This window comes from Varanus komodoensis, unplaced genomic scaffold, assembly GCF_004798865.1.
Source record: "Varanus komodoensis strain SLA01 unplaced genomic scaffold, ASM479886v1 scaffold41, whole genome shotgun sequence".
Lineage (NCBI taxonomy): Eukaryota > Metazoa > Chordata > Lepidosauria > Squamata > Varanidae > Varanus > Varanus komodoensis.
In genome coordinates this window covers 2,157,005-2,181,475 of record NW_025335954.1, presented here as the reverse complement: position 1 = coordinate 2,181,475, position 24,471 = coordinate 2,157,005, and the positions used below count along the sequence as shown (strand labels likewise).

At 47.0% G+C, this 24,471-nt stretch overlaps 1 protein-coding gene across 2 annotated transcripts in view; it reads right to left on the bottom strand.

Moving 5' to 3' along the window:
- Positions 1-2,155: 2,155 nt before the first annotated feature.
- AGAP2 (ArfGAP with GTPase domain, ankyrin repeat and PH domain 2) overlaps positions 2,156-24,471 on the bottom strand; it is a 137,343-nt gene continuing 115,027 nt past the window's right edge. Inside the window, exons 12-19 of one of the 2 annotated variants that reach the window (XM_044443276.1) lie at positions 21,852-21,953; positions 21,570-21,716; positions 19,819-19,878; positions 17,903-18,054; positions 12,863-12,953; positions 10,348-10,570; positions 8,598-8,853; positions 2,156-4,970 (exon numbers count right to left, since the gene is read on the bottom strand). In XM_044443276.1, coding sequence (XP_044299211.1) covers positions 4,764-4,970; positions 8,598-8,853; positions 10,348-10,570; positions 12,863-12,953; positions 17,903-18,054; positions 19,819-19,878; positions 21,570-21,716; positions 21,852-21,953 — 1,238 coding nt within the window. In that variant the 3' untranslated portion in view covers positions 2,156-4,763. The remainder of the gene's footprint in view (positions 4,971-8,597; positions 8,854-10,347; positions 10,571-12,862; positions 12,954-17,902; positions 18,055-19,818; positions 19,879-21,569; positions 21,717-21,851; positions 21,954-24,471) is intronic. The other variant, XM_044443277.1, reaches the window with a different exon arrangement.

Genomic DNA, 24,471 nt, shown 5'->3' with positions numbered 1-24,471 from the left:
GGTTATGTGGACTCCCTCTCCCTTCTGCTGTTTTGCACTCATGACCCTAGGTCATGTGGCTCAGTTTAACTTCTGGTATGGTCTGCTGCCTGCTGGGAATTCAGCAGACAACCATGCCCCTGGCCTGCCAGTCCTGGGGGCTACTGTCAATGCACAAGAGGAGATTCCTCTTCTATGATCTTGCAGATGCCAGCAAGTTTATAATGGTCAGCAGAAAGCGCAGTATACCAACCTTCCCCTAATCTGGTGTCCTCTAGTTATTTTGTATTTGGGTCCTATCACCCCTGCCACAATGGTCCAGAATGCTGGAAGTTGTAGTGCAAAACATCCAGATGAAACCTGGTTGGGGAAGGTTGTAGCATGCTTTTAAGGCTGAGCTAGATCTCTCAATTGCAGCAGCCTACTTTTAATGATGCTAGCAGTTGTGTAAGAAATACTAGCACTGTGTCCTGGCTTTACTTTTAAACTAGGTCCTGAGCAGCTCAGGTAGAAGTGAGCTGGCCCTTTCCCTAAGCAGTGGATCCCTGACCTGCTAATGCTATGTGAATAGGAAGGGTTGCTAACCATGCAGAGAGACACACCCAAAAATAAAGTACTTCTGTGACATGAGAGTGGTATTCAAGGGCCACAGAAATAATCTGGAAAAATACCAATTGGTACTTATAGGTGATTTAGGGCTGGGTTTATTCCAGGAGCACCTGCATGTTTTGCTGCCAAAACACCCCTTGATTTGGGAACTTCCCACAGCAGCTTTCTGTGTTATGGGAGCCAATTTATGAAATACCCTTCCCAAAGAGGTATAACTTGTGCTGACAATGTAATAATTTTATCACCAGGTCAAAACATTTTTGGGCATAAGTTTGATATTTCATGACTTTTATTTTGCTTTTTGTGACTGAATGGCTTTTCTGGTTGTATCAGTTACTAATTGCCCTGATAACTTTTGATAGTGGTTTATAGATAATAATAAAAAAAGACAGAGGGCTTTCCCCAGTGTCTGAAAGTGAACTCTTACCCGTTTGGACCGAAAAGCACTACAACTCTCAGTATACTCCAGCCAGCCATGTTTGTTGAGGGATACTAGGAGTCGTACTTTTTTCTGTCTAAACATCAGTAGGATTGCACCTGTATTCTGGGTGCTACAATAAACCCTGATAGGAAGGACAGCAGGGGTTATGGGGGAAATTGCATTTGGCACTCCTCCCTACATCAATGCTGTTTGTCTCATTCTGCTAAGTGCTTTAAGTTGCATTGATTTGAATAAAAATTTGAACATAACTCTCCCACTTCAAGAATATTTTAAATGTCCATTACTTAATCTTGTCTGGAGCTGCCCTGTGTTTCTAAATAAACTGCTAAAAAGAATGAGGATCAAATGTTAATGGTGTCATAAGTTTCTCAGTATTAACTCTCTCCAACCTGCAGATAGGCCATGAAAAAAGGACATCTGTTTTCTTTCTGGAGATTGCTAATTTTGTGCAAAATAAGATGTCAGTTAGATCCAGTAGTTGGGAGGCCCTGTATGAGAGACACCAGTGCAGCTAAGTGAGTATGTGAGTTGTCTTCTGGCAGCGGCTGCTGCCACCCTTGTTCATTAGTTATTGGTCTAGTGTGATGAGAGATCTGGACTTGCTGTGATACACAAAGGAAGTGGGGCTGAAGTAAAAAGGGGAAGGTGGAGTAACTTGTACTGTGCCCTGCAGAAAGGCAAGGCTGAAGTGCTTCTGAGACCTCTTCAGGCCAAAGCAGGAGTGCAGTTGACCCCCCACAAATAAGTCTCTGCCATTTATGCAGCTTTAAGTGTGATCCCTCCCCTCACATACTTTCCCCACCCACTAATGCAGCCAAAATCTGCACAGCAGCTTAACAATAATGTTCCCTCGGACACTCCTCTCTATTTGGATATGTCACGAATAGATGGGGAAACCGCATAGGTATTTGCCCTCCCTCCCACCAGCAACCCAACTTTGGACAACAGTCACAAGAAGGAATAACCAGTCACTGTAATGACATCTTCTTACATTGTCACATACTTACAAGTTACAATCCAAGAGATTACAACAGCTGCACAGGGCCAATAGTATCAGCTCTGGCACCTCCGCATCCCCCCCGTGTCCCCCCCTCACCTTTCCCACCCCACGGGATAGCACTCTGAGATCCCACCCCTTAGGGCCTGCACTAAAGGTTCTCTCAGAACCTCACGCTGGACTGCCAGTCAAACAGCATAAATTACATTCAGTCTTCAAGAACCAGTGCTGCCCACCCCACCCCACTTTTCCCCTACTGACCACAGGCGCTAGTCCTCAGAAGCCGAGCTGCACTGCACGTCACACGCACACCCTGCCTCTGGCTGGGCTGAGTCCAGTTTCGCTCGCTCTGCCCTGGGGGCAGCAACAATTTAGGTCCTTCCATCTCCACCTAGGGGCTGTGGGGCGCAAGACTATCTCTGATACATTCACGAGCCTGTTCAGCTCCAAAAGGGCAAGGAAAGCCAGAGGCTGCAGAGGGTGGTGTGGTGTGGCGTGGGTGGGCTTGTGGCCCTTAGCTCTGAGAATGGATACAAACCAGAGCCCTGAGACAGAAAGGCAGGCTGGATCTGTGCTGAGCCCAGCAGGCCGGAGCCAGCTACCAAAACAGCTGTGGCTAACCCACCCAGATCTGCCCACGTGGTGGTGGTGGCGGACGGGGGGAGTCATTGTATTACCCTGATCACAGATTTGAAATAAAGCCTGAGACCACATCACTCGTCACAACCACACAGATGCCTCTGCCACAGCAATGGGCATGAGACCTGTAAACACTTGCACCAGGAGAGCTGCCCAACCAGAAAGAGAAGGATTTTATCCTTCAGGGTCTCTAAATGAAGCAATAAATTAAAACAGAAGTAGTAGATAGAAAGAGAGGGAAATCCTTGTAAGGGGCATGGGAGGGAAATCGGGCATTTTACAAACAATCTTTCATTTAAAAAAATGACTTGTTTTAAAGGCCAAGGCCTGTGTTGCTTGCAAGGGCTCCCCCTCAGCAGTGTGGTTCATTCCCCTCAGCAGTGTGCTTGGTGTCCATGGGGGGCAGTGCCGTCAGAGCCCTCCAAGAGGCTCAGGGTTTGCCGCACCCTGTTTGTGTGCCCCCTTCTCAACCTGAGCGCCAGTGGCTTCATCCTTTAGCTGCCCCTTCGAACCATCCACAAGGGTGAAAGATTTCTGAGAATAAGGAGATGGGGGCAACGGCAGCGCCCTTGGGCCTTCAATGGAGCATAATTACATATATTTCAGTGCAAGGATCAGGCCCAGGAGCCTGAGGAGCATTGGCAGAAGGAATGTGTTTCAGTGCGGTTTGGCTAAGGAGAGTGTGTGTGTCACGTCACCAGGTGGGGAGGAGATCCTGAGTCTGCCTGAGGGGAGAGACAAGGCAATTGCTTTGGATTGGGCGCAGCAGAGGACTGCCTGGTAAGTCAGGTTGGTCTAGGCCCCCGCTGTCCCAAGCAGTTTGGAAACATCTTATGCCATTGGCCTGTGCTAGAGCCTCACAAACTGTCAGTCAAATAAAAACGCTTTAAAAAAGAAACAATAACAGACATGAGGAGCATTGTCCTCTGAAGCGGATACCCTCCGCCTTTGGGATTAAAAAAAAAAAATGCTCCAAGAGCAAAGATGGAGGCTGTTTCTTTTTCCAAAAGGACAGGAGGCTGTTTTTAACACCAGGATGGCCCCTTGCTCTCCAGATGCTCTGGCAAACTCTGCTGTAGGGCCTCCTCAGGAGTCTGAGTGGCCAGGGTGTCCCAGCTTTCCCACAGGACTGAAGAGAAAACCCAGCTGCCGCCAGGGGACGAGGAGGAGAGCCTGCACACAGGTGGTTCAGCCCTCCCTGAACCAGCTGTACAGCCATGTGCTTCCAGGGTGGCAAGGACCGCATGTGGCAGGAACCTTCCCTTCCACCCCACATGTGTATGTCTACTGCTGAAGGATAAGAGAGGGCCTGCAGCCCCTCGAACACCCCCGAGTTCAGTTTCATCCTGTAAGCCTGGGGCCCTGGATCCAGAGAGAGCGAGACAAAATGGCTGCCGCTATGAGAGGTTTGCCTAAGCCTGGCACATGATATCTTCTCCGAGCGTATGACCCCTTGCTCTCAGTGCTAACTTCCATGACAGACTTACTCAGCCTCTTCAACACGCACCCGCTTGCGCCACTTGTCATAGGTTTGGGCTCACATAAGAGTTGGTTAGCCGAGGCTCAGTCACCGACCACACTCCAATAACACTGATTTACATTCCACCTTCAAAGCTTGTTACAAACACCAAAAGAAAAGTGGAGGGGAGCCCCACGGAACCACTTGCCTCCCTCCTTTCCAAAAGTCCCCATTCATTAGGAAGACAATGGAACTGTCCCGAGACCTGCTTCTTTCCTCCCAGGGCCGGGACGCCTTGTTCTCTCTTCCCTGCAGGTGTGCTTTACGGCCTGCCTGGAGTGATGGCTCTTGCCCTGGAGACCAGCAGAGCAGCTCCAGGCCTGGCAGTGGGGAGAGCTGTGAGCCCCGGAGGCGGTTCTGGTGCTGGGCCAGTAGCAGCCTGTGCCAAGCAGGGCCTCTGAAGTGGGGCTCCAGGCGGCAGCCACTGCACCCTGTGCGTGACAGGAAGTCATGATCTGAGCTCCTTGGCATATAGTCCAGATGCCAGAGGGGAATGGGGTCTCCCAAGGGAGAGGCGGCATCAGTCACTGCACTTCTGTTGGCACCACTGGGACGGGGAAGAGGCTCCCCCTGGCATGCTACACCAGGGCAGTTCGGGCCTCAGTCCTTCCCATGCTGGCGCTGCTGCTTTTCCGGCGTAGGCCGGGGGTGGCAATAGTGCTGTAGCCTTCATTTGGGCAACCATGTTGTAAGAGGATATCGATGCACTCCTGGCTCCCTGATCGCCGGGCATAGAAGAGTGCCGTGTGCCCTAAGGCATCACGGGCCTTCACATCAGCACTGTACTGTGGGGGGAAAGAATCAGTCAGTCATGTTAGTGTTACCAATTGCAGCACCCCAAAACACCCCAAGAGTAATTGGCCAGAGAAAGGACCCAAAAGTAGTTGGCCAGAGGAAGGCCACATAGTAAAAACACCACAGTTATACTGTCCCAGAAGGGAGAGGGGATAAGAACAAAATTAACTTTGTGTAACCCACAGCTAACACGCTAGCCTGACCTCGAATACGGTAATCAAAGGGACAGTGGAAACTGGCTGTAGCCGCCATGAAAGTTGCAAATGTGCAGGGAGTAAGAACATGGCAAGCCTGTGTGAATCTCGAGCAGGTAAGAAATAGACATGGGAAATGTCTGGTCATTGACAGAAGAAAGGACTCTCTCCAGCACAGGAGGGGGTGCATACATTGATGTATCGATGTATTAGATGTGTATTAGGTGACCTAATTGGTTACCTAGGGTATAAAACGCATGTACTGGGGTGCAACTTTTGAGACACTGTTTTGGACTGAATGTCCCCTTTCGTCTCCCTTTATTCTATGGTGCACTAGAATAAAGCTGATTTTGGCTCTAAGTCTCGTCTCAGGCTCTGTTTGGCTCGGGTCTGGGGTCCACCCGGGTTTGCCTTAGCTGTTAACTGGCTCAGTCCGGTAACAGTTTTGGTGCCCAACGTGGGGCACCGAGTGGACTAACGGCGAATTTTGCCTCAAAATTCTTAAGCCTTCTCCCTCAAAGAACCTCTTTTTGGACGGGTGGACGACCGGCATTAGAGAGCTCTCCCTCAGCATTTGGGCTGAGACAAATTTGGCTGGAAACCTCCACCAGCCATGAGCAGGGCTTGAAAGGGTGGCTGAGAGGAAAACGAGATGGGGAGAGCTAACCCCGACAAGACAACGAGCTCCCAGGTAAGAAAAGCCTCTGGTAAAAAGAGTTAACTGCTTGGAGGAAGACCCGGTTCAAGAAGAAGGGAAAAAAAGAAAAAGAAAAAGAAAAAAAAAACTGCTTGGGGGCAGACCCGGTTCAAAAAGAGGGAAAAGAAAAGGGCCTCCGGTTAGAGTCTGGTGCTGGTAAGAGGCCAGCAAGTTGCCCATCCCTGTCTGACGGGATTGGGTTGACTTACCCTGTCTGAGTTTTGGAAACTCTTTTTGGTATATTACCCTGGTTTGAGTCCAGGGTGAGCGGATCCCGCATAAGTGCGTCAGTACTTTTGACCAGGGACGCTTGGCAGAATTGACAGAAGGAAAATCAAAGAGGTCTGCAAATCCTTCTAAAGGTCTTCTGGGGAACGCTCAGCGCGCATCATGGGACAGGGTAAGTCAAACCAAACAAGTACACCCTTGAGTTGCATTCTAGATAACTGGGATTGGTTTAAAGGTGATTATATTTCAAAGAGGAAATTACAGGAATATTGCAGTTCTGTTTGGCCCCAATGTAAATTGGATGGGGGAGTAAGGTGGCCACCGGATGGGTCGGTTGATTTCCAAATCATTTTGCAGCTGCAGCTTTTCTTCCAACGAGCTGGCAGGTGGACCGAGCATGCTCATGCGCAGGCGTTTGTAACACTTAGAGACAGCCCAGATTTGCTGGAAAAATATGGGCTGACGGCTACCGGAATCCCTGTCCCTAACCCACTAACTGCCCCTCCTGCACCAGGTGAATATTCTCGGCCAAATCCTTCTGCCCCTGTATTGGACACGGGCGTTAAGCCATATGGGAGGAATGGCATGGGACTTGTCCCCTCCACCCTTCCGAGAGCCAGTGAGGGGAGACCATGCCAGAATAAAAATGCAGCAGAGCAGGATAAGGGACTGCAGTCGCCAAATCATGACATCTGCGAACAGCCTCTGGGTTGTCTTTTGGGAAATGGGAAAAAGTTCAGAAGAGATTCCATCTCAAAGAAAAAGAAACTAAATGTCTACTGTAATTCTATTTGGCCCCAGCATCAATTGGACAGTGGGGCAAAGTGGCCACCTGAAGGGTCTATCAATTTTCAGACTCTTTTCAGAACAGTTGCAACTTTACTTTCAACATACCGGTTAACAGTTCAAGCTCCCGCGCAAGCGTTTGATACGTTGACAGTCTGAACTTGCTGGAAAAGTGCAGACTGGTCCCCACTACGGAGGACAGAAAAGAGAAGGAGAGTAGAACTCACTCTCTCCCCTCCAAAAGCCAGCAGCGCAGCGTGGGTATGGGCTTTGGGGAGGGGGGGAGCTCTGGGGATTCTGCCTGGGTGCAGTGGTAGCTTTCATGGCCAGGAGGGCATGAATGGGTGGTTGAATCCTAGCCAAATGGCTGCAGTTTGGAATCACCAGCCCTTCAGTCCTTCAAACTGGCTACCTTTAGGATCCGGGGGGGGGGGGGGGGAGCTTCTCAAGCTAGCAAGTTGCTCCCTCACTCCGAGAGACAGCTCAGCCTGCCATGAGGACTCTGTCCATACGTGCTTCGATTAGCTACTCTTGAGAAAGCCACCCTCATTGCTTGAGGTCTGGGGTGGTCAAAGGGCCATGTTAGGAACCCCAAGAGAGATCTTCCACTTCCACAGACTATTACAGGCACATCTGGAGGGCTTAAAAACTGGCTCTTCGGCTGAGGGGATGACATATTCTGCACTCATTCCCAAGCCCTTACTAGGCTTTATTTGGCACCTTTTATATTTTCCCTCAATTTGTAACAGTTGGCTGGAGGAAGAGCATTATTATTGGCCCTGCACATTCATATTGGCATGTTCCATAATTATTACTTTGGTTTTAAACCATCAAACTGAAAAATAGAAAAATGTGCAGTTAAGCAGAAATTTTGGGGCAAACTCTGCAGCTGATAGTACAGATTGACCTGGGATTAGGAAGCTGCCTTTGACTAGGACCAACTATTGTCATTCTGACCCAGTTTTTTTCACAGTGTAGACTGCATGCTAACTAGAACAGCTCTTCAGGTTCTTGGACAGATGTGTCTTTCTTTAACTACTACTGGCCCTTCTGCATGCAAAGAATATCCTCTGTCACTGAGCCCTGGTCCCTCCCATTTGCACTGGCTGTTGATGTGTGTGTGTGGGGGAGGGGGGCTGGAATCTGGCACCCCCCATATTTTCTCTGCTCCCTTAAGTTTTTTAAATCTATCACAAAAACAGTTTACATTTTCATCTTTAAAAGACCTGCCATTCAGACCTGCCAAAGACTTGCTATCTCTCCACTTTTTTGGCTGTCTAGGGGCCCGATGCAGTACCTAAAAACTCAATAATTATGTGGGTTTTGGCCTCAGTGCAGACTATACTATGCCTGCTGCAAATGGTTGTGAATCATTCCATCAGAAGCCCAGCTGCACTTCTGCATGCTACTGCAAGCTGTCCTAATCCGAGTGGAACATGAGCATGGAAAACACATGTGTGGGATGAATGGTTCAGGGAATCCATTTGACTACAAAAGCTGGCCTGAAAGGGGGAGAGTGGTGGGGGGAAGCCACCAGCCACACAGCAGTTCTGAGTGCTGGCCCTTCAAAAGCCTGTATGTTTTCCTCTAGATAGGATGCCACCCCAACTTAGTATCTTCTTTTAAGCTGGGGAGGAGGAAAAGCAGTGAAAGGGATGCCCTTTTGCCTGCAGATTCTCAGCTGTTTCCTGCATCTGCTATGAAGAACTTACCCAGACTAGAAGCTGGGTGATAACCACGTGTGACAGGTCGCATGCCACATGCAGAGCTGTGCGCCGGTCCTTGTCCCCTGTAGGGGCATTGATCTGCTCCTTGGAACTATGGGCTAGCAACAGCAGCACAGCAGGCAGGTCCTGGTCCAGCACGGCCTGGAAGAGCTGGCACCCCAGGGAGAGTTCGGAGTTGGGTAGTGGTGCCAGGAACAGCCGCTGCTCGTATTTGGCTCGAATCCAGGACTCCCGCTCTTCCCTGAGAAAAGAGAAAGAGCCAGAGAAAGAGAGAGACTGAGACTGCTGGGGAACAAGAACAGGAGGGGGCCACTGCCTCTTTGACCTGCATGTGGGCTTCCCATTGGCATCGTGCTGATTGCTGTGAGAAACAGGAGGTTGGACTACAGGGGCCCTTTGGTCTGATCCATCCAGCAGGGCTCTTCTTCAACAGAGAGCTCAAGATCATCCTGGTAATAGAAGAATGAGAAGCTACCCTAGCAAGAGAAGCATAAAGGGAAGAAACAAAAACCATCGATGATGTGGCTTATTGCAAGAGTTTCCAAAATTATTCTTTTGCTTGCTACTAAATAGCATGACAAACTTTAATCCACAAAGAGCACAGTTCAGCCAAAGTGTTCAGCTCCTCTGAGCCCAATGGGATAAGGCTATGCACATGCTTAATTTCTCCCCAGCATTCTGCCTGGCACAAATCAATGGCGTTCAATGTGGATAAGTGCAAGGTCTTGCACTTGGGGCATAGGAATAGGTGTCATAAGTACAGGTTAGGTGACAAGTGGCTGGAGAGCAGCACTTGTGAAGGGGACCTCGGGGTACTGGTTGACTGCAGGCTAAACATGAGTCAGCAGTGTGATGCGGTGGTCAAGAGGGTGAATGCCACCCTTAGTTGCATAGCCAGAAGTGTGGCTCCTAGATCAAGAGAGGTATTACTACCACTCTACACGATTCTGGTGCGCCCGCAACTGGAGTATTGTATTCAGTTTTGGGCCCCTCATTACAGAAAGGATATAGCCAGGTTGGAGCCAGTGCAGCGAAGGGTCACAAGGTTGATGGCTGGTTTGCAGGGGATGCCGTATGAGGCAAGACTGAGGGAACTGGGTCTCTTCAGCCTGGAGAAGAGGAGGCTCAGAGGGGATATGTTGGCAACATACAGGTATGTGAGGGAATGTCACACGGAGGTGGGTAGAGACCTGTTCTGCCCTGCAGAGGAAGGCAGGACGTGCTCCAACGGAGCAAAGCTCAGGGAACCCAGGTTCCATTTGGATGCCAGGAAGCACTTCCTGACAGTCAGGACCCCGAGGGTGTGGAATGGGCTTCCACGAGAGGTCGTTGAGGCCACATCAGTGAGGGTGTTCAAAGATAGGCTGGACATGCACATGGTGGGCATGTCGTGAGCACTGCCGGCTGGAGCCGGCGGTCAGACTAGATGGCCTGGGAGGCCCCTTCTGACTCTCTTTGTTTCTGTGTTTCTAATTACATGTGTAAAACTTTAGCTGCATCATGCCAATTAGAAGTTTAACAGAGTAGTTCTATATGTTTACTAAGAAGACAAGTTCCACTAGGAATGGTTTGCACCCACATAGGTGCACATATGATTGTAGTCTTGGGCTTCTGAGGCTGTAGCCAGCATTGCCAATGGCCGAGAATTCATGGGAGTTGCAGACCAACACATCTGGAAGGAGCCAGGGAAGAGATGGCTGTGTAGCAGCAGGACACTGTTCCCATGTTCACTCACCGGGATGACTCGCAGGTGGGTTTCCGGCGTCCCTGCGTGCACTTCTCCCAGACGCTGTTGGCTGTTTCATTGCCGATGGAGGTGAGTACCAGTGTGAGCTCCAGGGGCCAGTCATCCAGGTCTAGGGAGCGCACCCGGGACAAGTGGGTCCCCAGATTCCGGTGGATGCCAGAACACTCGATACAGATCAGTGCACCCAAGTTCAGGCTGGCCCAGGTGGGGTCTGGGGCAAAGAAATTGGGCCAATCAGAAATCAGGGATGGCTTACCTTTAATCATCAAAAAGGAGACAGCCACATGTGAAAGGTCTACGTATTCTACGTGCAAGTGAGATAGAGGGATAACAACTAGCTATGACTAAGAGAATTTGAGCCTAGGTCTCCGTATTCCTACTCAGACACACTAATCCAGGGGTATGAATAGGGCTTTAATTCATAGGGTTGCCATAAGTTGGAGACAACTTGATGATACCTAACTACAAACATTCAGAGGTGGACTGAAAATGTCCTTCTGTATCTTTTAGACGTTCAGCTCCCAGCATTTGGCCATTGGCCATGCTGATCCGGACTTCTGGGGTCTGAAGTCCAAAACATCTAGAGATCTAGCTCCTGCCCACCTGCTCTTTAGTTACTACACCATTGTGCTGCCTCAGGCTCACGCTTCCCCTTTCCCTCTGCTGTCTTTTAAGTGTCGCTTGCTCAGACAATGGAGTTCTGATTAGTGCAATGGTCATCTCATTTGCCAGCAAAATATTGCCTAAACCAGTGATGGCGAACCTTTTAGAGCCCAAGTGCCCAAACAGCAACCCAAAACCCACTTATTTATTGCAAAGTGCCAACACTGCAATAAAACATGAATACTGAGGTTTTAGTTTAGAAAAAACAATGCACAACCAGTCCAAGCAAATATATGTATTTCCTTGGCAGCGCACTGACTGGCCATGCGAAAGCACGGATGAGTTGCAGCTAATGAGTATGCGCATGGCCCCTATGTGTGCTGTTCTCCAATACTTGGCTGCTGGGGTGGCTTGGCTCACGTGCCGACAGAGAGGGCTCTGCATGCCCGCTGTGGCACGCGTGCCATAGGTTCGCCACCAGTGGCCTAAACCCTCACCCCCACAGTTCCATGACCCCTCACTCACAACCCATTTAAGCCAATATGGTCAAGTTCAGCCCTCCTCAATTTGGTGCCCTCAAGAAGGTTTGGATGCCAATTCCCGTCAGCCCCAGCCATCCTAGGAAAGGGTCAGGAATGCTGGGAGCTGTAGCCCAAACACCCCTGCATGGAATTAGGTTGGAGAATATTTGCCTTAAATCAGGAAACCCCATGTTCAAAACGCTGTTCTGGGAAGCTCCCTGGGTAGTCTTGGATGCATTACTCTCAATCTGTTCAACCTTTTGGGCACAGCCATTGCCAAGATAAGTGGGGGGTGGGGGGTAGATGCTATTTTGAGCTCTCTGAAGCAAGAACAAAATTAAAAGTATAAAAGCTTTAAAAAATAACCCACAGTGATTTTATTATTTTATTTGAAGAAAGCTGTGTTAGTTTATGATTTAGAATTGGCATTTAACAGCAACTAAGATTTGTATAACGACTTACTAGAAAATAGTTAATACTTCATCTAGCGAGGACTGGTATCAGAAAATATGGTGCATTATTGTTACACTTAAAACCGTTTTTTTTAAGAAACCCAGGGAAGGAAATGCAATGGAATTATGAAAAAGGGGATCTTATCTGTGGCATGTTGAAATTATAATGTTCTAGATGTTGTTCAATCAGTTGTATTTTTTCTTACTATGAATTGAAAATCTAACTTGAATTTCAGTGTGATATTTGAAGTGATCACCATCTTCGTATAAGCTTTTCTTCAGAATTGTTGATTGCTGCTCACTCCTGCTACCCTGCTTATCACCCTGATGTTTTTCTACAATACTTTGTAAGTCTATAGGCAGAAGCTACATACCCTTCTTTGTTTTGTACAGCACCTGGCACATGAAATAAACATTAAATATAAGTTATGCTAATATGTCTTATATAGCTATATAAAAGCTGTATAACTCAGAACCCTCAGGCTTGGGGGCCAAATCTGGGTTCTCCAGTTGACTATGCAGCCCACCAGCATCCTCCAGGTAGCTATGCCTCCTTCCGTTGGCCCTACCCTTTTCCACCAATCCCTTGGTGGTTTACTGGCATTTGTATGGAGTTTTTTCCCTACTCAGAAAGGTTGGCAGCAAAGTCTTTAAGGTAAAATACGCTGGCATTTTTGATATTTCACCCCTATCCACCCATACAAATGATGTTAAAAGCTTCTCCAAAATTGAACTTAGCCCTTGGACTGAAAGAGGTTCTGTATTCCTGCTGGAATCTTTGTCCAGTTGATGACAATTCTACAGAACTGTGCAAGGCTGACCAACTGCACTGGCCAACTCTAGCACTGTCAGCCCTAATTATAGCCTACTGCCCCTCAAGAAAACACTTTAGCTCCCAAGACTCAGTTGCACATGTGAAAGACTTACTTGGTGCCCCACAGTCCACACACAAGGAGTTGCCTTTAGCATTACGAATTGCCTGAATAGCCACTGCTTCACTCTGACTGTCCATCCGAGCCTGCAGGGACGACAGGAGAAAGGTACATGCTAGGATACACACACTCGGTTGGGTCTGTTCCGAGGCTTGAGCCTTAAGTGTGTTGGAAGTGCCCCCTCATCCCCCGGTCCTGATGGAGGCCCCACAAAGTCGAGTGAGGTCAGCTTAAGCCCTGCTCATCGTTTAGATCCTCCTCTTCAACATGCGTGTGAACGTCTTGTTTTTCATACCATCTTGTTTTCCCCATCCCTAAATGCAACAGCCTTCTGCTCCAAATGCCTTCTGCATTTGAAGTGATATTAAGAGGGTGGGTCATACAAAATAGGGCATTTTTCCATGATGGCACACACTTTATGAAGCATTCCACACAAGGAAGTTCACCAAGGAATATTCATCTTCCTCCCCGCCAACAACAGTAAAAGCTCTCAGATTCCAAGATGGCTTCGGAACGAGACAGATGTGATTAACGGAGTTCATTTATCATGCCGGTATTACTCGGCAGCAGGTCGTGGGAGACTCATCTAAGCCCTGTCGGGATAAAGACAGATTGCCTGGGCACGCTTTTGGCTTGATGCGAGATGGCAATCTCATATCTGCTGAGAGCAATTCAGGTACTTCTCAACCGAGTAACACGGGGTGGTTTCAGCCCCTTCAAATTCTCGACATTTTAGAAGATTAGCTTAGGATTTTTATTAGCTAGATAAGTATTGGAACTCCTGAGTAAATATTTTTTACTTCTTTCACAATATTACCCGTGGAAAAGCTGTATTTGTTTATAGTTTGGCATTAAGTAAAAAAAAACCCTCTGGATGTTTAGGTGGCGACTGAGATGAGAGAGTGCTGAGGCTTTTGTCCAAGTTGAAGCCGAAGAAAAAGACTTTTTCCTCTAACCTCTCTAAGGGTATAAAATTAGTTTAAATTTTTAAGGTGCAATTACATGATAGGAGTTCAAAGCTTTGACCGATCATTTTGGTATCTGTTTGGACTTCTGCCAAGATCAACTGGACACTTGCCAGGATATTTTTCACATTGTTGGATGCTTTCTTCTTTAATATGACGACTGTTTGGGTGAGCATTCCTATTTTCCTTTTGCAATACTACTTGTGGAAAAACTATATCTGTTGTTAATAGGCATAAAAAAAATAGAAAAGGGAGAAAAGAGGAAGGATATAAGAAACTCCATTTCCTTGCCTGCATTTCTGGGACCTCTGCCAAAGTATTTGGCAACTTGCCAACCTTCTGACCGCTAGTGATCTAGAGAAAAGAAAAGTGGAACTGATCTTGGCTGCCACTTCGTAGCTATTGGAATTATTGCTGCAACAGTAGTAGAGCTGAAGAGATTTTTTTTTGGAAATACAAGAATCTTTAACAATTTTACAAATATCCCAAGAGGTGATGTTGAGACAACAGGAAATCTTCTCAATTGTACTAAAAAAGCTCTTTGATAAGCTTGATGCTTCTTTTAAGGAGATGGTGATTGATGTAGAATCCAAAACTGAACAGAATATACAAGAAATGCAACAAGTACATGAAAAATTTGAAACTGTGGATAAAAGAAACAAATTTGGCCACTAAAGGAAGGAATATATTTCTTTGAAGGATGGATGGATCCTGAATTAACTAAAATTGATTCTGAGAAAGAAGAAACAGTGAAGGTTGATTTGCAGCAAAAAACACAGCCATTGGGAATAAATATTGACCTACAACAAATGCTACAATCACTGAAGATAAAGCAAGAAATAGTGGAGATTGAAATACAGACTCTGAAATACTTTGAAATACAGACTTTGTTGATTTTCAACAAATAACACCAAGGGGAGAAAGATGGGCTAGAGATGTAAAGTTTAAAAATATTGATTTTCAACAAAGCCTATTAAAACAAAAGCGGTTTGGAAGAGGTGTAAAAAAGAAATCTTAAAAAGGAATGGTATAAATGGCTTGGCATGTTTATTGTGGTATGGAAAGGCTAAGGTATATGATTTTAACTGTGGAAGCTTTTCTACATTTAAATGTGTTGAATTATGAAGAGAATATAAGATAAGATTTAAACTGAACTAAGAAGGAGAAGAATAGGAGTGGAGTCCCCCTCCCCCTTTTTTCCTCTTCTTTGTGGGTAATATAAGGGAAAATGAGAGATTCTTTTCTTTTTCTTTTTCTTTTTTTATCTTAAAAATGAATGACCAAAAGCTAAGTTGTATGACTCTTTTGTCTTTGAATTGCTATACTAGAAAATGACTATTATGGGAGTAGGAGAAGCTGTACTAAATAGATTTCTTTTTACAAGCAAGATATATTAAAGATTGTAAGGAGTTGGACTCTTATAAGGAGTTAATTGTATGTGACTAAGTGAAGTGTAAGCTAGATTAAACTTTAATAAATTAGCTTAAAGAAAGTTTGTTTAAAAGATATCATAGATAATTGTTGTCGTTAAATAGATTAGATAAGATGTCCTTAAAGATGCTAAATGGATGTTAGACATGTGAACATAAATTGGGTTAAAAGTCTTTAGTTCTTTTTTAAGCTTGGAACTTTTCTTCTCTTTCACTTTCCTTTTTAGTGGATATTAGACTGGAATACTAGTAAGCAAAAATGTATTTGATCGTATTTGTAACTATTATAATGAGGAATTTATCTGTTTAATATTAGAAAAATGAAAAGATCTGGAATTGTGTAGAGTTGGTTAGATTGAAGCTACTATCGAAGAAGAAAGAAGATATTGACTTTTATCAAATTTGGAGAGTCTTTCTTTTAATATTGGTCAAGGAAAACGGGACTCTGTAAGAAATGGATGGACTGATCTTACCACAGAAGGAGAAAGAAGATAGTGACTTCTATCAAATTTGGAACCTTTTTTTTTTTATTGGCTGGAGAAACGGGACTTGGTTGAGATCTGAAAATGTTTTTTAAGATTCCATAAATGGATCTGAATATGATTACAGAATGTTAAAAGATATGTAGTAAGGGGCTGACTCAGTAGTTCTGATGTTTGTGATGATTGATGTTTTTAGTACTGTTTTAAAATTTAATTAAAAAGTACTGCAAAAAAAAAAAAACAGTAAAAGCTCTCACGATATGAGAGGGGGGGGTGGGGGCGGGGGGGCAAAGGGGGGGGGGGGGGGGGAGATGTGACATGTGTGTGCATGGAGGGAGGGTCCCCCAAAATCAGGCAGAGAAACCTTTTACAAGTGGAGTGCTTCCTCTTCATGAAATCAGACCCTCGGTAGAGTTCTAGGTGTTTACTTTGTTCTGTGTTTTGTGTATTTTTATGAGAGTCACGTCAATTTTTTATTTAATTCTGTAGGGAGTTGACAATTACTTCCAAATAATGGCCAAATTCCTCCCATTGAGACTACAAATGCTTTTGGAGTATTACCACTTCAGACTATAGATGGGGGCTCACTTCTTTTTACATCTTCTTCCCCACTGCTCTTTTGACATGCAAGCTCCTTGGGAAGGGACTTGTGGTGGGGGGGGCTATGCTCTGAGGTACCATATACTTTAATGGAGCTAAGTAAATCATGGTAATTTGTACCAGCTTTGCAGCTTCTGCATTACTAGGAGTGTCACGGGTGCCTACTATAGCTGAAAGCCCTTGCTTTGTTCAGGTCAGGAGCAAATCTACCTGAGGTAACAAGGCATTCAAGTTTATAATGTTTTTAGAGCAGTGGTGCAACTTACAGAATTTATTCCAAATGTACTTGTTCCTAACCAGGGATAACTTAGTCCCATAAGCAAAGTCTGCGTCCTGGGGATAGGGAGAGGCAGGGGATGGTTCTACAAGTCTGAAACAGATGTCTGGTGTACTGATTGGCCAGCATCTGTGATGTCACAAAGAAATGCCCAATTCAGATGTGGGATGCAGGTGTGAACTTTTTTTTTTTAAGTTCCCTTTTAAAAAAATGAGGCAATGCATGAATGAGTAAAGCATGAACAATGTAGACATCCCATCTGAAGCAGATGGGAGGGGCAAGACTGAAAGCTATGTTAGGAACCGATCCGCTCATATGCTATTTCATCTGGGAAACCAGCAAGAAGAGGGCTTATCCTGCAGCTGAAGGGCCATTCTGTGTACCTTAGTTTTACATGACAGCAATCTTCACCCTTAGCTTCCTTCTCCTGACCACCACCTGCCTTCTTTCCTCCCAACTCCTTAGCTCCTGTTGAGCCTGGATAACTCTGTTAATGCTCCATGATCACCTTTCCCAGGGATTTCCGTGCCAGAGGCTGCCTGTTTGCCTAATTGTGTGGGTCCTCTGGTTTTTCTGGCCCTCCAAACCACTGCAAGTTTGACCTTGCATGAGTACAAGGCCATCACTTCCAGGGGGTGGAAGAAAAGAACAGTATTGTTCCAGTGCAGTTTTAGCTGAACATTCATACAGTGATCTGAAAAACTTGCCATAAAACCTAATTCTTGTATTATATCCCTCCTTAGACCCTCCAAGGTTATCCCCCTCAGCTGACCAAAAACTTTCCTTCTTTCTCAAATGCCAATGCATTCTCCTTACTGCATGGAACTCCCTCCCTTGACATTTAATGGAGCCATCTAGAAACATTAGAAGGGACCAGGAAAGGCCATGTGGTCCAAACTCTGGCTGATGCAGGAAATCCGTGAGGTACAATCCAAAGTTGTCCCTCCCTCCTTTCAAACTTTACCTTTTCCACAAGGCCTTTGGCTTCTCTCAAATCTCATTTCCAGCTGTAACCAAGTAATAGCATTTGCTCACAGTCCTCCTCCTCTGCCCTTGTCTCTCTTCTCCAATTTGTTTTCCCTATTGCCTGCTCTCGATAGCAAGCCTCTTGGGAGCAGGCACTTAACCAGGTTGCCTACCTAGCTCTGTAAGGTGTCACATCCATGAATGGGTCAATAGTAATAACAACCATCATAGTGGCTACCTAGGGAACCAGTATTAAAGATAAGCCACAATCACTGCTGTGCACATTGCCCCACCCTAACCCCAGCCAGTCAGTACCTTATTCTTGCTGCTCTCACAGCACTGCAGGCTAGCCAAGATCTGGCTCTCGATGGCCTGGACCCAGGAGTCTCTCTCCTCGAAGCTGCTGGCCTCAAAGTGCCAGGTCTGCCCTGTGCTGGAGACGATGATGAACTCAAAGTTCTCCTCCTCTGTGGATGCGAAAGAGCAGGCTCAGGCGGGACACGCAGCTGATTCTGGGGCCATCCAATGCTAGAGGACCTACAGCTTCCACCCAATGCTGGGGATGTTTCCCCTCCCAGTGTTCACCTGGGTGGGGGATTTGACAAGGCCGGGGGGGACATGCCCACTTACCCAAACACTGCCCTGTGAAGGGGGACAGAAATAGATGGGAGAGGGGAACTACACTTTGTGCTAGGTGACAGCAGAGTCCTTTAAACTGAGCCCGAGAGAAGGATTTGGGGTTATCACTTCTCTTGAGACAGGGGTCCCACCATTTCAGTATTCAGGTATATGCCCCTGGCAATATTGTACTAACTTGGTGACTCCAAATTTATTTGTGGAGCACTGCAAAATCTCAGTCCGCTTACTCTCACTCTACCATGCTGTAAGGTCAGTTGCTCATTCCCATGTTAAAGGTGGGGAGCTGAGGCTGGGATGCATGTGGAAAGGTGATGTAGCCAAGCCCACACTGTGGGTCCATGGCAGAGATGGGGCTTGGATCCTGACCTGCCCAGGAGCAGGTCTGCTTTGGCTACAGCTAGAACGTTTGGCCACTTGAGAACCAGCCAAGATGGCAACCCTGGAAAGCAGGAGAAGAGTGCCCAAGGATGAGACGTCCAAGCAGCCCATCTGGTCAAGCTGATAGGCGTCTGACTCCCTTATCTGCTGAATACTTTGGGAGGAGGAGGAAAGGGTGCAGGTGGAGGAGAGGAAAAAGCAGCTCCTGAAGGCAAGATCTAGCTCCAAGTTCTGATCAGGCAGGCAGAAATCACTGCCTCTATTTCCTAGTGGTTTGGCAGGGAACTGGGAGAGAAAGAACTTTTGGGGTTGATTCCTGAGATCCCATAATCCATTGGGCAGGAAGGACACGGGGCATCATTTACACTGCTTTCCACAGAAGTCACCTTGCTGCTTCTCCCCCCTCCCCAACCTTTTATGGGAGTTCTTAAAGATCTATTCACAGAGATGAGAGTGGGGCGGAATTTGTGTGTGCATCCAATGCCATTTAAAGCAGCAGCAGTGTAGACTATTGGCTAGTGTCAGACTAGGAGAAGGGAGACTGGGGGTTGAAATCCTTAATACATCATGAAGCTCAGTGGGTGACTTTGAGCCGGATACTTTGGTTTTGGGAGAACATAAGAGGAAGAAGAAACTTGGACTCTGCCCTGAGCTTGCTGGAGGAAAGGTGGTATAAAAACATAATAAATGCATAAATAATACACATTTTGGCTTGAAGCCAGGAACCTTGTTCCACAGGCACAAGAGTGCTACTGGCAGAATGGGATTCCTGGGGAGATTTGGAAGGTATACTGGCCGGCTCTGTAGAAAAAGTGGAAGTCCCGTACTGCCAGCAGGACCCTTCTAGGTGCAGAACAAGGGTCCTTGATCCAACCCTTTCTCATCTTTCGAGAGCTTTCAAGTAGAGGCCCCAAAGTAATGCTTGAATAGTATCTTTATTGGGACCAACTAAAAGCAAACAAAAAAGCGGGCAAAGTTGTGACAAATCTGTCAGGAACACTGGGAGTTTAGCCATCTTTCTGTGATAAGGGAGGGACATTTAATAACCCCTTGCTGGCTGGCAGGAAGAGACAGAAAATGAGGGAAACTTGATCACAGGGGACGTCTTTTGGGAACAGACATCTACGCAGGCTGCACGTCACAACGTAAGCACAACTGCATGCAACGAGCGCCATGCCCCAGAAGAGCCTGCGCCTGGCACCGCCGCTCATTACCTGTTTTATAAATATTTCTTAAACTACCAAAGGTTTTTAATTTCCACATTTTACGCTTGGCTGCAGAGGGTCCGGAGGGTAAGCAGGAAGCAAGAGGCAGAGAAACAGAAGGGAGGAAAAGAAGAAAGGGGAGAGAGTTCAGAGGAGGAAAAAAATAAAGAAAGCAGAGGCTATCAGACCCCACAGGCCCAGGGAACAGGGTGGCAGTGGAAGTGGTGGAGGCGTGAAGCGCTGCAAAGGGGCAGTGAGGGAGAAAGCTGTGAGAGGCAGGGCACCCTCTTACTGGACAAGGGGGCACACCGGGAAGGCAGATTCAGAGTGGAAATGAAGGGGTTTGCAACAGCTGCTTAGTGCAGACAAAAAGGGGTAGGAAGTGGGCAGTCCAATGGAATTAGCAGAGCCCCTTCTGGACTCAGAAAAGGCTGGAATTGCCTTCCACAGATCCCACCAGTGTCCACATGACCTCTCTGCATTCTAGCGCGGCACTCCCCTCACAGCATCCCCTTGCCCGCTACTGGGCTATTTCCCTTGGCCTGATTTTGTCTTTCTGAGACCTTCAGGGGTGCAGAACCTCTTTTAGCCTGGGGATTATCCTTTTTTGGGAAGCTCTTGGGGGCCACATTCCAGTGGTGGGTGGGGCTAAAGGGGCAGGCCACAAGCACCAGATATTGTAGCTTAAAGCTCTTCCTGCCTTCGGAGGAGCCTTCCAACCTTTCAGAATGTGAGCACAAATGGGCAAAAGCTGGGAAACCACCAAACAGTTGTTGGTTAGGAAAGGCAGTGGGGTCATAGTTGAACTCCAAGAGGGCCAGATTTCCCTCCTAGGCTGCAGGTCCTGCACCCCTGTTCTAGGTCAAGCAAATTCTCTTTCTGGGGTCCTGCCCCTCCCCCATATGCATTCCCAAGTTGCCCTTTTGTCTTTCATGCATTATTATTTCATATAGGTATCTAAATACGGTGGCTAAACATGACATGGGGGAATTACAAGAGATACTACCACTGTCTTAGGCCACTTCTGATAACCACCGTTTTTAATCTGAATAATAATCCTAGTTCATACATCTTCTCCACATGCACAAGTAACATCTAAGTGTGGGGATACGGAACATATTGATCTCCAATACCCATTAGTCCCAGCCAGCAGGTTTAATGGTCAGGGATGACAACAGTTGTACTCCAACAGGGTCTGGAGGGCCACACCTTCCCCAGCCCTGATCTCATGTGACCCACAAAGTCATGCAGAGATTCAGTCCTCACTCCCTTCCACCTGTCTTTGCACCTGGGCTTTTGTATGGTTCATGATAAATATTCTCTGCATGGTGAAAAGGTGTCCTCACTTTCCAATGTGAGCAAGTATAGCCTGGCGTATGGTCCCTAGGAACATGGCTGTTTATTTCTAATGCTACAAGGGGCCCACTGTTTTCCTGCTTTAACAAATATATGGCATCTTACAAGTTCATGATCTCACCTGCAAAGTTGTCTTTATTACTAGTGGGGGCTGTAGTTTTTCCTGCACTAGGAAATGGTGGGAATGGTATTTCTGAGGTCATGAAAATATTAACACCCATGTGTGTAATCTGGACCAATATGATGTCACTAGGGAAGTCACTTTTAAAAAGTAAGACAAGTCTTTCCCACTAACTGGAACAGAGAAAAGTGAGGTTCTGAGTGTCAGGAACCCAGTATTTAGTCTCCAAAACAGGATTTACTTCAACACTAACGGCCAACAGCGCTGTCAAGCTGCCTCTTACCTTCTGCCTGTCCTGCTGATCCCTCAGTTTTTGAAGGGGTTGTGAGCTTCTTCCGCCTGTGTTTCTTTCTGTCAATCATAGGGGATGGAGGCGGGTCTTTGCCACTGCTGCCAGGACTAGATAGTCCTTCTGCAGCCATGGCCACCTCTGCAGAAATAGGTGGAGAAACAGATCACATGGCTGGTAACTAGCCCTTTCTCTCCTTGGGTCATAAGGGCCTACCCTTTCCCTTTCCCTGCATCCTCAGCTCCTTGGGCACTTCCAGATCTATGCTGAACTTACCAGCCTTGGAGGAGGACACTGAGCGCTGTAGTCGTTCAGGTTTTCCTAGGAGTTTGAGTGCCGGGTCAGTTGGCGGATTTAGCAGACCTGGACTGGGGCAAGCTGTGGTGAAAAAAAAAAAGAGGAAGAAGAAGAATGGACTGAGGAAGCTCAGAACCCAAGTACATCTGCCCAGGTGTTGTTATCTGTGGTAAATATGCACAGGATTAAATATGCAAGGTATAAACAGAAGTTTTCCCCAGGCATTCTAAGGTCTTTTCCAATGGAGCAACTGGATATTTATTTTTATTCTGAACCAAGAGAAAATCCAGGAGTGTTTAAAGCGAGAGTGGCCAGGTGTCTTACCTGATGTTCCTCTATTTTGGAAAGTTTGGGTAGACAGTCCTGTATTGAAACATGTCCTCTGTTTGGAATGTGTCTGGTTCATGGACAGTTTCCATATAAAGAACTTACACCAAGAGTACTTAGAGAGTTGGCAGGGGTTCTCTCATGCCCACTGGTCTCCATTTTTGAGACCTCGTGGAGAACGGGTGAAGTTCCAAAGGACCGGACGGTGGCATCAGTGGTCCCAATTTTCAAAAAGGGTAGTAGAAGGGACACGGGGAATTACAGACCAGTTAGCCTTACGTCCATTGTAGGAAAAACAATGGAAAGGCTCATAATAGAGAGAGATCTAGTGATGCTAGATAGGGAAGGGAGGCTGGCAGCCACACAACATGGCTTCCACAAAAACAGGTCCTGCCAGACAAACCTTGTGGAATTCTACGACAAGGTTTCGAGATGGCTAGATGGAGAGGATGCAGTGGATGTGGTTTACCTGGATTTCAGCAAGGTCTTTGACAAAGTGCCCCATGATATCCAGGTGGAGAAACTGAGGAGTTTTGGGATGCACCAAAGCACTCTCCAATGGATTAGGGCATGGTTGACTGACAGAAACCAGAGGGTAACCATTAGTGGGGAATCATTGGGATGGTGGCCAGTGAAAAGCGGGGTCCCCCAGGGCTCTGTCCCGGGGCGATCCTGTTTAATCTTTTCATAAATGACATGGAAGAAGGGGTGAACAGTCTGCTGATCAAATTCGCAGATGATACTAAAACGGGGGCAGTGGCCAAAACTGAGGAGCAGGTACTCCAGATCCAAAAGGATCTGGACAGACTATGGAAGTGGGCAGGAGACAACAGGATGGAGTTCAATGTGGAAAAGTGCAAGGTCTTGCACTTGGGCCATACGAATATGTGTCATAAGTACAGGTTACGGGACAAGTGGCTGGAGAGCAGCACTTGAGAAAGGGACCTCAGGGTGCTGGTTGACTGCAGGCTAAACATGAGTCAGCAGTGTGATGCGGTGGTCAAGAGGGTGAACACCACCCTTGGTTTCGAAGTCAGAAGTGTGGCTTCTAGATCGAGAGAGGTATTACTACCACTCTATATGACTCTGGTGCGCCTGCAACTGGAGTATTGTGCTCAGTTTTGGGCCCCTCATTACAGGAAGGATATAGCCAGGTTAGAGTCAGTACAGCATAGGGCCACAAGGTTGGTGGCCAGTTTGCAGGGGATGCCATATGAGGCAAGACTGAGGGAACTGGGTCTCTTCGGCCTGGAGAAGAGGAGCCTCAGAGGGGATATGTTGGCGACATACAGGTATGTGAGGGGATGTCACACGGAGATGGGTAGAGACCTGTTCTCCCCTGCAGAGGAAGGCAGGACGTGCTCCAACAGAGCAAAGCTCAGGGAACCAGGTTCCATTTAGATGCCAGGAAGCACTTCCCGACAGTGAGGACCCCGAGGGTGTGGAATGGGCTTCCATGAGAGGTCATTGAGGCCCCATTGGTGAGGGTTTTCAAAGATGGTGGGCATGTCGTGAGCGGAGCCAGCTGGAGCCGGGGGTCAGACTAGATGGCACGAGAGGCCCCTTCTGACTCACTCTGTTTCTATGTTTCTATTTCTGTTGTTGCTAGTTGCAAAGCCGTGTGTGACCCTTCGCAACCTCATGGACAACACTCCTCCAGGCCTTCCTGTCCTCCACCATCCCCCGGAGCCCACTTAAGCTCACAATGGTATTTCTACTTATTCATTATGTCTAAATATGCATATGGAAATGTTATGCAAATTGAGGTCCTCTGTTTGGCTGAAACAATTCCTCCTTTTTGGTAAGGTAGAAGTGGCCACGCAATCTAGGGCTGAGACTGAAGTTTTCTTCAGCATGTTTTTAGCTCAAAAGTGCTGTGGGGATGGCACCATTCCCTGGCTTGCCCTTTGCTCTTCCCTTCCCTTTTCGTTGATGCTGCTGACATTGTGGCAGCACTCTTCCCATGAACCACCAGTTGGTAGCCACCTTCCTTTCCCACAGAAGCCTGGTGAAGATAGTCCTATGGAAGAAGCACTGCATGAGGAGGACTCTGGGGGTGGTCACTGGTGGCCACCAGGCTGCAGCTCTAAGAAGAACCATCTCTGTGACTGGTGGGCACTTAGGCTCAGCTTTAAATGTCCTCAAACAAGGGAAACTCTAGGAGTTATTGAAGAGTAAGACTGCCTCTGGGGGTCACTGTTGGATCATTTATGCAAAATTTCCAGATTGACTAGAGCTAGTGGGGAGACGCAGGTTTCCACATTTGTGGATT